Source organism: Pangasianodon hypophthalmus, chromosome 6 (genome assembly GCF_027358585.1).
Source record: "Pangasianodon hypophthalmus isolate fPanHyp1 chromosome 6, fPanHyp1.pri, whole genome shotgun sequence".
NCBI lineage: Eukaryota > Metazoa > Chordata > Actinopteri > Siluriformes > Pangasiidae > Pangasianodon > Pangasianodon hypophthalmus.
The window spans coordinates 13,007,398-13,022,945 of record NC_069715.1 but is presented as its reverse complement, the minus strand read 5'-3'; the positions used below and the strand labels follow the sequence as shown (position 1 = coordinate 13,022,945).

Below are 15,548 nucleotides of genomic sequence, written 5' to 3'. Positions count from 1 at the left end.
CCAGGATTAGAATCCAGCCAAATGAGTGGAAGTAAATATTCCATGTCGATTTAAATTCTATTGCAAATGTAGTTTTAGCATAAAAATATACAGATTGGAGAATATTAACTGAAACCCTTAGAAACCCATAGATATTTTACAGCAAACAATTATGCAACACGTAAATCTGACGTTTATTACAAACATCACAGTTCAGAAAAAAGAATTATTCTGAATGAAGTCTTTTACAATCTTTGGGAGCTGCTGTGATTTCAGCCTCATTAACTGCTTCTGAAAGTTAATATGTTGCTCTCCATATCCATAACAGAGATATGTGCATCTTCCTTACACAACAAAAGGAAAACAAGGCAAATGACTGTATCAACTGTTGAACCAACTGCTGAACAGCACTGCACCCTGAATTTGTGTGGTTGCAAGTCAAAGGTTAATCTCTGCAATTTTTTGAATTGTTTAGCTTTTGATACTAAATAGTATTTTCATTGTATACAACAAAAATCTGCATAATCAGACTTAAAATCACAGCTTTTCAATTTTTTCAAGGTTTCCATCCTGTTGACAATGGAAGGGGCTCATCCCACAATTGTTTCAATTACAGCAAAGAGAGAGCGAACGATCCGAGAAAATATTATGTTCGCTCTGTGTCTCAGGGAGTTGCATCAATTGGGAAAAAGAGGTTAAGGAACTGCTGTCTGTGTGGTTGAGTTTTAAACGTAAGAGTCACAGATACATACGACACATCTGAACACAGAGATATGCAGGCACCTTTGATTAGTGCCTTTGGGGAGCGAGTCCTAGGCAGATTCTTGTGTACACAATGCATGTACAGCTAGACATGCATTAATTGTCATGTTCCTGGAAATGATACTTTGACCTTCTGAGAAACCGATCAACCTCCCGAGTTTTCCTCTCTGACTGGGGGTGACCATCTTAGAGTCCACATGTTCCTTCCTATTCCTTCTTCTCGTCCTCCATTCTTTTCCCTCTTTCATGCCTCGGGAGAAAGCTTCCAGCTCTCCTTCCGCACAACATTTTGAGCTGCAGCATCCCATCCTGAAACAGCCTCACGATTCTATTGGTCAGTCTGGATCTCTTGGACAGAACTTGGATGGGATGTAAGCTAGGGGGAGTGTCCGTGTCTTGGCTTTGTGAGTTGGTGTCAGGACACGTGTGAAATGAGTCTGACTCGTGTCTGAATGTCCTGACGACACAGCGGGCACGTATCCAGCTGTAAGGCACACTCCATGCAAATCCCACTATGGAGACACACACACAGTCATCCAGAAATTTTAAATATGCAAGTGATTCATGACTGCATCCTAAGCAATGTTATCAACTGTTAAAAGAATAGTTTTGGCAAACTGAAATATTCCCCCTTTAGCCAAACATTGTCAAGTCATTTTTGGTGTCTGAAGTTTGCTTTAGGAAGTGTATACTTTGACTATTTATCTTTAAACACTTCGTTTTTGTCGTTGATTTTATGATTAAATGAGCTTTCATCGGTTTACTAATCATTCCAAAGAGGGCAAATTAAATGAAAAATCTATAAAAGTCTGTGAAAACACCCCTTTCTGAACTGATGTCTCTGGATCTGTGTCTAATCTCTGGCCACATGAGCTCCCTTCAGCTAAATAATTTACATAAATGCATGTTAATTAATGAGCAGCAACAGAGGATCTGCTACAGATGCTGTGCTGGTTGATGTATGGAACACTAGATTTGCTGAAATATGGCCATTTTTTTTCTGTCATACGTTTATCTGGGTTTGCATCTAGACCACGGTCTGCCTGTTGACGACCCATGCTTTACACTGATAGATGGTGTAGACAAATTGTATACAATACACAATTTGTACACAAATACAATTAGTAATTGTATATATTCATGTGTACAAGGTAGGCATACCTAATAATGTGGCCAGTGAATGTGTGTATACAGTCTTCAAACAACTGTACCCCCTTAACACAAAAGCTGTATCTCCACAGTGGTCTGCTCTGTACCTGTGTGCACATGGTCTCAGCTCTGTATCTGCCATTTGGTCACAGCAGAGGGTGCAGCAGTTGTCTCTGATGCTCACTTGCCTCAAAAGGGCTAGGCGTCTGTGTCTGAGACAAAGTTACAGAGAAAAGAAAGACAATCTTATTGACGGAGTAACACGAGATGGCTATGGCTGTGGCCTACTTTCAAATAACAGCTTCAAACTGCAAACGGCGTCAGACAGCTAAATGTACCTGGGCAGGATTATCTTCTCATCAGATGCAAGCGAGGCAAATTCATTAAAGGTGCTGAACTTTACAGATGGGGGGTGGCGGAATGGCTTGGCCCCAAAGTTGAACTCACACTGTTGATAGGACATGAAACTGGCTGCTGCAAAGAAGCCAGACCTGAAAAAGAGGAAACACACAGAGGGAATCTGAGAATGAGGATCAACAGAACACAAAAACACATACTGTGTTAAAAGAACTCATTCATTAATATATAAAACACACTGCTTTATTCAGACAGCAGGGTTCTTGCTGACCTTTGCTTTCTTTAGAAGAGAAGATCGAACATAAGTCTTGGTTACTTACGTGGCAGAGGAGAAGACCTGCTTTTCAGGAGGAAGTTGGTGTCCATTCAGGTAGAAAATCATCTGTTTCTTGCTGAGATCCAGTAAGAATCCTATGGCATCACCTGCAGAACAAAAACACTCATTATCCTGTCCACTGAAGGCTTTTAAAGTGTTGGACACTCTTTTAATGTGCCTAGTCAGTAATTTTCTCACCAGCAGTATAGCATTAATTGTTAGAGAGGACAATCAAGTAAAGCTTTAACAATGAGGAACTACATTCTGAACTGTTCAGCTGTTTATTAAATCTGACAGTTCTACTAGTGAATGTACAATATAACATTGTTTCACGTACACTTCCCAAGAAACATTAACTGGTGAGGTAGTGGCATAGTACTGACCTTCTTTCCAGCAGGGGTGGGAGTGAGGTTTACTGCGTGCATTGTACCAAATTAGCTGCCTGCAGCCGTCATATGCACATGAGTACTCGTCATCTCCAATCCCATAGCCCTCCTGTAACACACACACAGGCATGGTAAAATGTGGGTAAAATATCAACAGTAGTTAAATCTCCTGACTAACACACACATAAAAAAACGATCAGATTAACTCACTGTTTCTCATCCAAATTATCTAACAGGTATCTGCAAATGTATTTTATTGAGATACGGTTATGTGAATGAGGCAGGAACATACATGGTTGAGGAACTTGCTATCCTTGGTGGCCCAGCCGATCTGCATGACCCCCGAAGTGATCACCGTGACCTCATAGTACCAAACACCAGAGTCCACGCAGAATGTACAGCGCACGCTCTCGAATGACGATGCGTCACATCGTGCCTGGGGGAAATGTGAACAGTCATGAACATTTGTGAATTGCAGGAAGTTTATTTAAAGACATCACTCCTATTGCTTATTGCTCACCTCCAGTCCACTGGGAGAGATCTTGAGATATTCACTGACATCATTGCTGTTGAGCATGGCGTTGATGTTGTTCAGGTTCACCTTCTCATAAGTGAAATGCCGACCATCTTTTAGAACTGTGGCAACAGACAATAATATTTGGTTACATTAGTTATCAGACTGCTGCTCTTTCACAGGTCTACACTTTACAGTGCACACCGTGAATAAACAATTTCACTGTCAGTTTTAGTCCATTAACACCGATACTGTTTAGGTTTCCTGTTTGTCTAAAAAAAAAAGTCACAGTGAAAATAAATTACTGTGAAGTGAAAATTAAGATCTTTAAAGTAAGGAGAAATTTAATTGTACAAGGCTACACTGCAAATTTCACCACAATCAGTTAAAAAAAAAAAATGGACGGTTAATATTTTTGTTTTTCAGTAGTATAACACATTAGATTAAAAAATAGACTGTCAGTTAATTTTAGAGTGTTGAGGTGTATACTGTGTAAATCCATTTTTTCTTTACAGATAGTGGGTGGCATTTTTCTCAGGAGTCTTTTGCTGTTGTTTTTCATCACTGACCAAAGACTGTGCAGCCTGGAGGACCACAGTAAAGCAAAAATAGCAGCAATATGAGTTCTGATTCAGTATATGGTAAGCAACCAAATGCCTCCAAATTTGCTAACGACTGCAGGCACAACAAAATGACAATTACATAATTCCATTGGCTTATTCAATACAAATGTAATACCCTCAAGCTTATTCGTTCAAGCTTCTACAATTACACCAGTGATTCTCAAACTTTTTTGGTCATGCCCCCCTTTACACCTATAAAAAAAATCTGGTGCCCCCCTAAACCAAATAATTTCACTAAAAATCAGGAAACTTGAATGATTTTGTAAAACAGAAATTGAAATTTTTAACAATTTTGAAATTACAACTGTGTTGCTTTTGAAACAAGATCAGGTGCACATAGGGCATGAAGTGCGCAACAAACTGTCCTTGGTACTGTCAGTGGCCTCGTCAACTTGAAGCGCAAAGCATTTCCCTTTTATCAATGAGCTGAGTCATTCACAATATCAAAAATTCATCTTGATATGGTGTCATTAGACACTGGAATAGTCTTTAATTTTGTGACACTCACCTCATCAAGCATAAATGACACCCTATCTATGGCAGCGGAAAGAATCAACTCTTCTGCAATTGTGTGTGATTTCATACATTGTGCAATGCGATATGCAATTTTGTACGAACCCAGTTGCGCTTTCACTGTTGCTGAAGTGGCTTTTACAAAATGACTTTGCTGCTCATGATATTGATCAAGTTTTCTTTTAAAAAACTCAAGCGGATGTATTGTCTCAATGAGTCTTCTTAATTTGGTGGGTTTCATGCTGTCTGCTGCCAGCGTTTTAAGACATGGGACACACATAGGTCTCTCCTCCTCACCAACAATATTAACAGTGAAGCCGAGAGCAAGATATGCCTCATCATATTTTCTGCATTTAGCTTTTGAATGACCAGCACCTGACTGGGAATGTCTGTGTGATCTCATCTACGGCTTTTCTCTTCCCTTTCACAAACCGATTCATCTTCCATGCTACGTCCGTTGACTGTTTTCTGTTTTGTTTTGTTTTTTATCTCCTGTGCCCCCCCTGCAGTACCTGCGCGCCCCACACTTTGGTTCACTCAATGCAAATATAATACCCTCAATTTAAATCTTTAGAGTCATTTCCCATCACTTACACTTGTATGTTCATTGTACATCACTGAAAAATGAACTGGATAACCACATAAAGTAGTGCACATAGGTTTAATGCTCGAGCTGCTTGGATGAAAGCTGAAGCACTTACAGAGGTTGTCCAGGCTCCACTGTGCGCAGAAGCCGACTTGGCGTTTCAGGTAGTCTGAGTGATCTGCCCAGGACTCCAGGACTGCTAGCCGATCGCCAATACATGATTCTGACACAGTCAGTTTGTTCTCACCTGAAATCACAAGAAAAATTACCCAGGACAATTCTTCACAGATAAAGTCTCAAGTGTGATACTACAGAAAACAGAAAAGGCAGTAAAAAAAAAAGACTTACTGGTCTGGGAGAATTTCTCCAGAGCAATGAGAGCAAACAGCATTACAGTAGGGTGGGCTTCAGAACTCTGAAGATATAAAATGAACACAGTAAACCAAAAAAAGCATAGCATATAGGTGAACTGAAGAATTGCACCAAAGTGAGTGCCCTGTGAACCATATTGGCACTATTTGTAGATGGTTGTCATATAAAAAGCGCCTCTCACCAGGCTCTCTAGTAAATACTCCAGGGTTCCTGGGCTGAGGAGTGCAATGCTAGCAGGACCTACAAGAGAAGAACAACAAATCAACCAAGTTGTCCAAGTACCATTCAGCTACCAAAGTGAAATAAAATCAGACTTTTCTTGACTTTGAACCACTGGACAGCAAGACAAGGGCACACATCCCAGGGTACATGCACTCTGAGTGTGTGTGTGTGTATTTAGAGGGCTCTGTCAGCACACTGCCCTAAGTCTCTGAAGGAGGCTGCAGCATGCATGTTCATAGCCAGCACAGAACTTTTACACAGCTCTTTCCCTGCAGTTTTGAAATGTTAGTTAACGCGTAGCATCAGTGAACAGCATAGTAAATGAATGTGCATCAACCTATTCCATATGGACACGTATGAGTGGGTGGTGTACTGGCATAAATGAGACACCAGTCAACCAGTAGTCAGTTTCTATTGTCATTGGCAGCCTGGGAAAAACCCTTCACAAGGTGAAAAACTCCTGTCGGCTATATATAGGGCCAAAAACAACATGATTTCCTGAACTGAAATCTGTTAAAACCTGTTGCTCTTTTGCATGCATCTGAATCACAAGTAAAGTCATAGCGTGGTAAACCTGGTTAATCCCAAAAGTGCAAAGGGAAAAAACTGAATTTAAAGATTCATTTCTGACTACAGCACAGGAGTACTGCAGACATTTTGAGAACTGGCATCTGATTACAAACTGAATTGTTTAGACTTATGTCCATTTCGCTATGGCACGTAACTATCCAAAATTTGATCAAAGCCTGATATTCACAGTGTGAGGAAATCACACTTAACAAGGTTTCCGACATCAGGCTGACTGCTTACCGAACATGATCTACTGTATGCAGTAAGCCTTGTCAAGCCTGCTAATTTCCAAAATATCAAAAAATAACATCTCCACACTGTTTCGGTGAAATATAGTTATGGTTTCTTATAACTATAGTACACTATATGTCCAGACGTTTGTGGAAACATGACCTGACATGACATCATACACATATTTGTTTCCTGAAGATCCCACTTCAGATTTAGGTTTTATGTCTCATAACTCCTCACGACAATATAAAATAAAGAGCTATAAAGCAAATAACTGGTTGGGGCTAATTTATATGGACCTTTGAGAAGAATATTCAGAACATGGATCTGAACAAGCACAGCAGCTCGTGATTTTTCACAGTTTGTACCCATGTCTACATTTAAAAATTGTGTGATATTTGAAGTTTGTACATTACTCCAGCAAGTTCATTAAATTTAGGTTACATTTTCACAAAAATGTCAACAATGTCAAGTATACCATTACCATCCAAAATTGTTTGGCAAATACTGTTATACAGAGTTCACTGCACCATCACATACACGGATGCTCAAGGTTTATGTATAAGAACAGTTTACCAGCCAGTTTCTCAGCTAGGCAGCCCAGCACTGCAGTGGTGTTGCGGTGCTTGGCGGGGATGAGAGCGTCCTGGTGAGCCACAGCACCACTCAGACTCAACATGTCAGACAGCTTCTGCAGCGCGTCCTGCAAAAAGGTACGAAGGACCATGTTACAGCAGGGTAAAAACAATGTGCTCACATAAGAGGTCATATTTAAGGGGCTTTTTCCACCACACAAGTTTTGAGACTTTTTGCACCATAAAATGGATCTGTGCTTTTCAGCCAGTGGTCCAGTACCAAAGAATCCACTTCAAAAATTAACAAAAATGTGGTTTTTGGCACTTGCTCATTGATACCCACTGGAATTAATGGTACTCAGTGAATGGAGTACTAGCACTCTTCACTGCTGACTGGCTGTGCATACAATGTGACACACAATTTAAAAGACACAATTAAATAAACTGTATATACACTTAAAGAAAAAGTGTTGTTTGTGCCATCAAAAGCAACACCGTGAAAAAATGTAAAAACCCAAAACAGTGTTTTTACAGAACAAACACAACATAAACAAACAAATACTTCCATTTTGGTCACGTGGGGTGAAACGTTACAGTTCTTTGATAATGATCTTAGAACACTATTTTCCTTTTGAAGATAACAGTGACTTACTGTGATTGCTTCAAGTTGGTAGAAAATTAACTATATCTAGAACGATATCTAAGTCCCAGTGGTTTCTGTTTCTTGTTTTTAAATGTGCAGTGGAAAAGACCCCAATTTAAAAAAAAGTACTGTATATAATAATAGCCCACAGTAGGAAAGAACTTCAGAGATAGACTGCACAGCAAAGAAAGTTGCTACCGTATCTAAATCAGCTGAAGGTTATCCACTGTGGCATAGTTAATGTAGTATAGTGTTAAATTACTGTTATATTTACTGTTATATTATATTTAAGGACCTGTGCTGTAGAACGAACATCACGACTCACTTGTGCATTTTTACCTACCACCTGCTGACTATTGTGGTGTTGATGGATGTGTAAGAAGCGTTCATACTCACTTTGGTGGGCAGAGGGCATTCGTCCAGGAGCAGGGTGATCACAGCCGGGCCCAACGGGTCATCCAGAGGAATCACTCGGATCAAAGACTGCACCACCTCTAGCCACCCGTCATCTGCAAAGAAACAAAGGGAATTTTGTCTAGTTTGATTCACCCAAATACAAAAAGGTTTGTCTTTTTCTAAGACATGCCTAGGAAATGTCGCTCATGTAGTCCTTCATAATGGCCAACAATGATGTGTCATTATCTCCAAAAATAAAATATGAATCATTAAACTGATTCAACTGTGCAAAATGCTAAATCACTTCCACTTCAGCTGCTTTTCACACCAGCTATGCTAATTAACATAGCAACATGTTCTGTTCTAAAAGTGAAATTATTAGGACAGTCCCCACGCTCAACTGCCCACAGAAGCAGCAGTCAAATGATGACAAATTTATATTTAAAGTTCCAGCTAGAGCATTTGGAGCTTGGGAATGTAACGTCGTTATAGCATTGTTGCACTGCCTTGTCGAATGACTCTAAGTAGGAGTGGATGGAGGTTTCTGGTCCCTCATCTATCCATCTTGTCTAACTCTGTCTGTCTGTGCCTCTCTTTCTGCCTCTGCCTCTCTCTATTTTTTTGGTATTATCCTTTCACATATCATTTCTGTAAAGTGGAAACAGGAATAATGGGTTTTACGGTAACTACCTGGCCGTCTTATCTGTTTTAGTCAAGATGTAGATACTTAAGTTTACAAATACAATTTCTTTCTTTCTATTCTAGGAAACATATTTCATGTACACCAATTAATAAAAAAAAGTGTGCAAATAAATGTTCTAGTGTCCACATCTTAAATAAAACAGACCAGTGGCAGATTCGTCCCCAAGCACCTGCTGGTTACCATAAAACCTTAGTTTCCACCCTGATGGGCCAGATGGCACTGTTCGAACGCTGACTGACACAGGAGATTTAAACCTTTTCTTCGTTCAGAATTTTCAGATGGAAATGTGTGTAAATGTTGGTAAGTCTGACTCTACCTCTTTACATTTGTGTACCTTACAGCTATCGCAGCACATTTTGCCTCTAAAGACATCTTCATATTCATTGCTGATAAATATATTTAAGATTCCCTATAGCATCATCAATTGCCTCAAACCAACTTTCAGGAGTAATATTGTGTGCTGTTCAAGCTGTAATGGACTCCTCTACCAATCTGACCAGACACCCTACGTCACCACAGACAAATCACGTCAGCCCCCAATGCAACAGATGCCTGTATAAATGAAGTCAACAGAAACGGAATCCCTGACAACCGGACACAAGGGGGAGTGCGGAACCTGGCAGAAAGGACACAGCTGTCAAGAGCATCTCGGACCCTGCCAAATTCTGCCCCACTATTAGATCAATTGAGTTCCTGAAAACCTGCTAAATAGTGAGCCCAAGAGAGCTTTGCGTATGTTCCATAATCACAGAGGGAAAGAACACAAGCCATTACCAAGATAAATTATGAAAATAATAATTTAAAATCTCCTCTATAAACTAATACTAGGCACAGATTAAGAAAAAAGAACCAGTACAAACTAAATACTGAGCAATAAATACAAAGCACACAGGCTAAATACACACCGCATACTTCGGTCTAAAATCAGCGGCCTAAAGGACCTATGAGTGCAGCTGAGTCACAAATCATCATCAAATAAATCTAGTTCTGCCACGATTACAGTAGCAAAGGCCAAGGCTGAGAATAACAGTTAGCTCTAAACAGTTTTCACAGTTACATAATAATTATTTAATCAGTGATTGAACACATCACAGGTTGGAAACAGTTCACAAATGAATATATCACACCAAACAAAGCCCTGAAAATGTGTGAAGGCGGGCAAGTGATGGAGAAAAAGTCCTGCTACACTGGATTTCTTACTCACCAGTTTCAGCCATCTCGTGCAATGTTATCATGGAGTAAGGGGGCTCCTGGTCACTGAAACAAGGAAAAAAAAAACAGAAGCATGAAACATAAAATAATCTGAAATAAACAATCATAAAATGAAAGTTAACAAAATAGCGCATTGTGCTTTAGTCATTCTCTGAACTGTCATCCACTGTAAACTTCTACAAAATAAGCATCCTATTAGTTCTTAGTTGCAAACAAAACCTGAAATCCTAATGATGTAACAGGTGTGTGTGAAGCAGCATGATGGATGGCTAGTGAAGAAGAGGTAGTGAGCCCCAGCTCTGGTTGTTTTGGCTGCAGGATGTCCCCATTCATCTCCCTGATTGCTCGTGGAATGGTAAATCTGTGTGGTGACAGCGGAGCTCCCTCAGGGGAAGCCCTCTGGGACACCAGCACCACCACACAAGACTCCAATAAGAGAAAGGAGCTCTACTGTTCAGCGTAGTATAATATTGGTTGGGTTGTTATCCATCCCATAAATCAGAAGACTGTGTAAGTAAAGACCATATCTTAGTGCCTGCATCTTAGCTAGAAAATGAGCCAAAAGAGCAGCTGATGGGAGGAGGAAGAGCGAGCGAGCGAGAAGGCAAATCCCCTATGGCTTTTAGGCACAGCGACTCTGCTCAATACTAGAGTAATGATGATAGGATGTGAGGGCTGAGGTTGCTGATTCACAGCCAGTAAATATCACTGCCCGCTGTCCATTTCTCGGCTCTTTACTAAAAGCAGCAGTGCGTGTACATTTCAAGTAGAATCATGCAAGCACGTCGCTTATGTACAGAAATGTTTTAGGACAGCAGAGACAAATTTCTAATAGCACAAACATAGCATCTAATCTGATATCTGCCTAAATGATAATCTCCAATCCTAACCTTTTAACAAACCAAAACGAATCCGCTTCTTAAGTGAACATTCCCCGTGTTGGCGTATGGATATCTGTGTAGGCTGTCCAAGTGGAAAGGTGAGAAAATATACATAGAGGGAAAAAACATGCTGACATGCTGCCAGCGCATTACAGCAAGCATAAAGGGCAGCTCATGTTGACTCACTGTCTAGTCTTTGGCAATAAATTAAAATAAAAAGCGAATAAATGAATAAATAAATAATGTCTTCCTCATTAAAGTTAACATTGAGAGTGTACTGCCAGTTTCCATGTGCTCTGTGAGCTGAGGAACTAAAAGCTGCTTTTGGCATTATCGCGGAACACTGATATACACGCACTACATCCTGAGAATGACAGCATCATTTTGTTTTGTCAGACTGGAAAAGAAGCAAAAAAAAAGTGTAGTTTAACATGCAAGAGTGGGTGGATGATATGGACAAAAATACCATACTGCCCTATCAAAATATCGTTATAATATTTTACACTGCAATAGCAATATGCCTTAAAAAAAAAGATTATGTAATATACTGAACCTGTGGCCACAAGTTATTATACGAGGTAACCCGTGTCACAGGTTAATTATCAACTTGCATTAATTTCACCAAATTTCACAAAATAGCTGTTATTTACACTTTTTTTTTTTTCGCATCACACCAACTTATCATCCTACCCACAGGAACCTTATCTGCAATCTCTGAGACAGCACAACTCACAAACAGCTAATATGAGCCCATACTTCGGGTTTCACAAGGTTGTACCTCTCAGTATGTTTTCACTTCCTGTAGTAAAACTGAAAACTGCTCACTTGTCAACAAGAGTCCTGATAACAGCCAGTGTATCCAGCACCAGACCGTCGACGTTCTGCTTTTTCCGGCGGGGCTCGTGAGGGCCGCGGCCTCGCCTGGGTGGTCGGACAGGGTCCCTGGGCCGGCTGCCCCTAGCTTCGGGGGGTTCAGAGTTCTCCACTCGCCTGAGCTGCCTCCGAGGCGCCACTCCCTCCTCCACGTCACTGTCCTCTCTGCACACGCAGCTGTTTCCCATGGTTCCACGACCCACGAGGCTCCGCCACAACTGGACAGATCGAAGCTGTTCAACAGTCAGCTGCAGAACCCGTGCAAGGCTCCTGCTGGCACAGAATGCAATCCAGGTGGCTACTATCATATCACTTGGGGAGGCGCCTCAGGACGGGCTGCGTGGGGACGTCTATCATCGTGCTACTGCAGATCGTCAGCAGCCGAGTAGAAAGAAGCCACGGAGTTAGAGCTGCATTCAACAAGCATCCTACAGCAGGGAGTGCTTCACTCCTGCGGAGAGAAAAAACAGCAATGATAAGAGTGTACCTCCAACTGAGAAAGCTGGAACGAGATCAACTTGCCCCACAACATAGCAGTCCAGATTAATCAACAATAAGGACCATAAATACTTTCTATTTACAGGGACTATGTCTTTGTTGTTTTGCTGATTTTTTTTTAAAGGACTTATTACAATAATACATGAGTGATTATTATAATAGCACCATCAGTGATACACCCAAGTACAGGATGAGTCCTCTGCTCTAAGGCTTAGCTAAGTAGGTTTGTTACAGTGTCAAAATTAGTCACGATGTATGATAGAGAGTTTCTGTTTTTCAAAATTACAGATTAAAATTCCCAGTAGTTCTTATCCCTTTCTTGTCTGTCTACAACTCCCCAAAGTGTTTGCAACCTCCTCTCTCTGGACTCTCCCTCATCACACTACAGCAACACGCAGTTCTCTGGGCAGGGGATGAGGCGGCACTGAAAACCCTTCGCATGTGAAATCCAGTAGTGTTGCAAACACGTTACATTGCTACCTCTGCTGCCACTCCTAGCATGTTCACAACAAACACAAACAAACACACTGAACAACATGACACTGCTGACCAGAACGAAAGGAAACAAGGGTCTGTTTTGGCATACTGCCATGCTAGTTAGGTTGTTTTTTTTTGTTTGTTTGTTTGTTTGTTTGTTTGTTTTTGGTTAAGAGAAAAGCATGTTGCTGACATCATAAATACTGATAAAATATAATATATAATAAATACTGACCTAACAGTATATAAACAGTATATAAACAAGAATATGCAGAAACACTGGTGTGTTTTTGTTTTCGTTTTAATAGACGATTAAATTCTGAAACCGTGATATTTTTAGATTAGTTATCGAACCGTAACACCCCTTTTTTTGGCCTCGTAATACATGAAGCAATATATTCAAAAGTAGCCACTTTAAAACTGCAGCACAGAAATTCAGCCCAGAAGAAACAGCTGCTTCTGAACAAACAGCATTTCAGAGGTTTTAGAAAAGATTCAAGAGACCCTCTCAGTGCCTTGCCTGAATTACACAACAAACTAGCTAACTAAATAAAGCTGGGCAACTGATAAAACATCTCAGTTAACTTAGCTAGCTTAGCTTAGGTACCTGCCTAAACTAGCCGCTCCACCTAGCTATGAATAACAGCTGACTAATAGCTTTTGAGCTAACTGTATCGCACTGTATACATAGCTAGCAAACTAGCTACTTAGCCACCTTCTTCAACAAATAACTTTATATTCACGTTAGCTAGATAGCTAGTAAGCTATCCCAAATCCCTATAAAGGCAAAATAACTACAGGAGCTTCAAACAAACCAAAAAAGGATACGAACAGTAAACGATAAGCCAGAAGTTGAGTCTGAACAAAACACGTCACTTACCGGATAATAAGAAGCAAGCAGCTGTGCTGTGCAGTGCGCTCGCGGACTGGGCCTAAACCCGACTCATACAGGAAGTAGTGGATCACTGCGGCTAACGCTAGCTGGTTTACCGTTAGCACAATGCTCAGGAAGAGACCAAAAAAACGCTAACGTATCTTCTATTGCACAGGAAAGCAATCAGTACTCAAACGTGGTCGATAAACAGACAGAATATATTTCTTCTCTCCCTGGGAACATGCTCATCCAGAAAACGCCAGCTAGCTAACCGCGCTCTTGTTAGGAAACATAATTCGTGTTTCTGTTTCTGTCATAAATGTGAGGAGGCTCATTCAGTCACCCGCACACAGGAGCAGGCACAGCCAGGGTTGCCAGGTGTGCAAGAATGCTGCCGCCTTTCCACACAAGACCAATGCTCGAGCAAACGAGCTCAAAATACTCCCACACTAAAAATGTGCTGGGATATTTTTATATAACGTCATATAATAGTGTTCTATTTTTAACAAAACAGCATTAAAAGCGTCGTTCCTGCAACCAGGTTTTTTTTTTTTTTTTACATGCTGATACATCCATCCATTTTCTGTACTGCTTATCCTACACAGGGCCACAGGGAGCCTGGAGCCTATCCCAGAGGACTTGGGGGATACCCTGGACAGGGTGCCAACCCACTGCAGAGCACACACACACACACCTGACAATTTAGAGATTCCATTTAGCCTACAACATGTCTTTGGACTGGGGGAGGAAACCCCTGAAGCACTGGGAGAACATGCAAACTCCATGCAAACAGGGCAGAGGTGGGAATTGAACCCCCAACCCCACAGGTGTGAGGCAACAGTGCTAACCACTAAGCCACCATGCCCCCATGCTAATATGTACTAAATAAATAAATCACTGACAAGTTTATGTGTGTATAGGAAGTGTGTTTGTTATGACTTTTGAGGTAGTTCTGTAAAACGCTACCTGCAGGTCCTCCTCAGAGGTTTGTGTGAACGAATTTGGAGGAGATAGTTATTACAACGAGGTGTGTGTTCAAGTCATTTTGGTTTAAAAAAGAAAAGAAAGAAAAAAGGACAGCATTAGAAAACTTCTTTTGTTTTTATTCATTTTTTGTATTATTAATGACAAGAAGTTTTATTAGCCTTACTGAAAATAAATAAAAAACAGATCAGTCATCGTACAAAAGTATCTCTTGAATCTTACTGTCTGCTATAGATATCACATTCGTATTAGCGGCCACATTGACTTTTTGTTATTGACATGCCCCATTTCCAAAAGTCGGGACTCATAGTAAAATACAAGTTCCAGAGTTGTACTGCTGACATTATAATGTTGCTCAAGTGTGTCCACCTCTAAATTACAATATTTCTGATAGGACTTGAAGGCAGCAAAAGACTTGGGCATAACTGAATGTAATATTGTGATTGACTAAACTTGTAACTCTGAATTTCTGACCTCTGACTAGGAAAAAACAAAGAAAACAGCCCCTCAATTTGGATTTCCTACTCAGAAAGTTGGGAAGGTGTCCTCAACCCCAAGTTCAGTATATTTCATCATGTCAACAAAAATGAGTTTATAGTAGTATTTAATTTAGATGAATAAAACTGGACACAGTTAAATCTATAACATGAACCATACAGTTTGCTGCTGTGAGAAAGTAAATACATAATACTTATAATACTCATAAACTCATGATTACTAATATTAGCTTGCTAGGTTGTTGCTAACAAAACACATGCTTTATTGGAGGTGTCTTTGTTTTTCCCATTTGGTAGTTTGAATACACCAAGCTTGGAATTGATGTAATTCTGAGTTTAGTCATCCCACCCAGGG

The 15,548-nt window shown here is 40.4% G+C and overlaps 1 protein-coding gene across 1 annotated transcript; it reads right to left on the bottom strand.

Moving 5' to 3' along the window:
- Positions 1–149: 149 nt before the first annotated feature.
- On the bottom strand, positions 150–14,092 carry rspry1 (ring finger and SPRY domain containing 1). Its single transcript, XM_026927391.3, has 15 exons — positions 13,719–14,092; positions 11,816–12,314; positions 10,102–10,154; positions 8,195–8,307; positions 7,157–7,283; positions 5,739–5,797; positions 5,534–5,600; positions 5,301–5,432; positions 3,470–3,585; positions 3,242–3,385; positions 2,947–3,058; positions 2,568–2,670; positions 2,229–2,381; positions 1,998–2,102; positions 150–1,253 (listed from the first exon to the last, which is right to left on the bottom strand). The coding sequence occupies exons 2-15, from the start codon at positions 12,169–12,171 to the stop codon at positions 1,157–1,159; spliced, it is 1,737 nt and encodes a 578-aa protein (XP_026783192.1). The 5' UTR covers positions 12,172–12,314; positions 13,719–14,092; the 3' UTR covers positions 150–1,156.
- Positions 14,093–15,548: the final 1,456 nt, after the last annotated feature.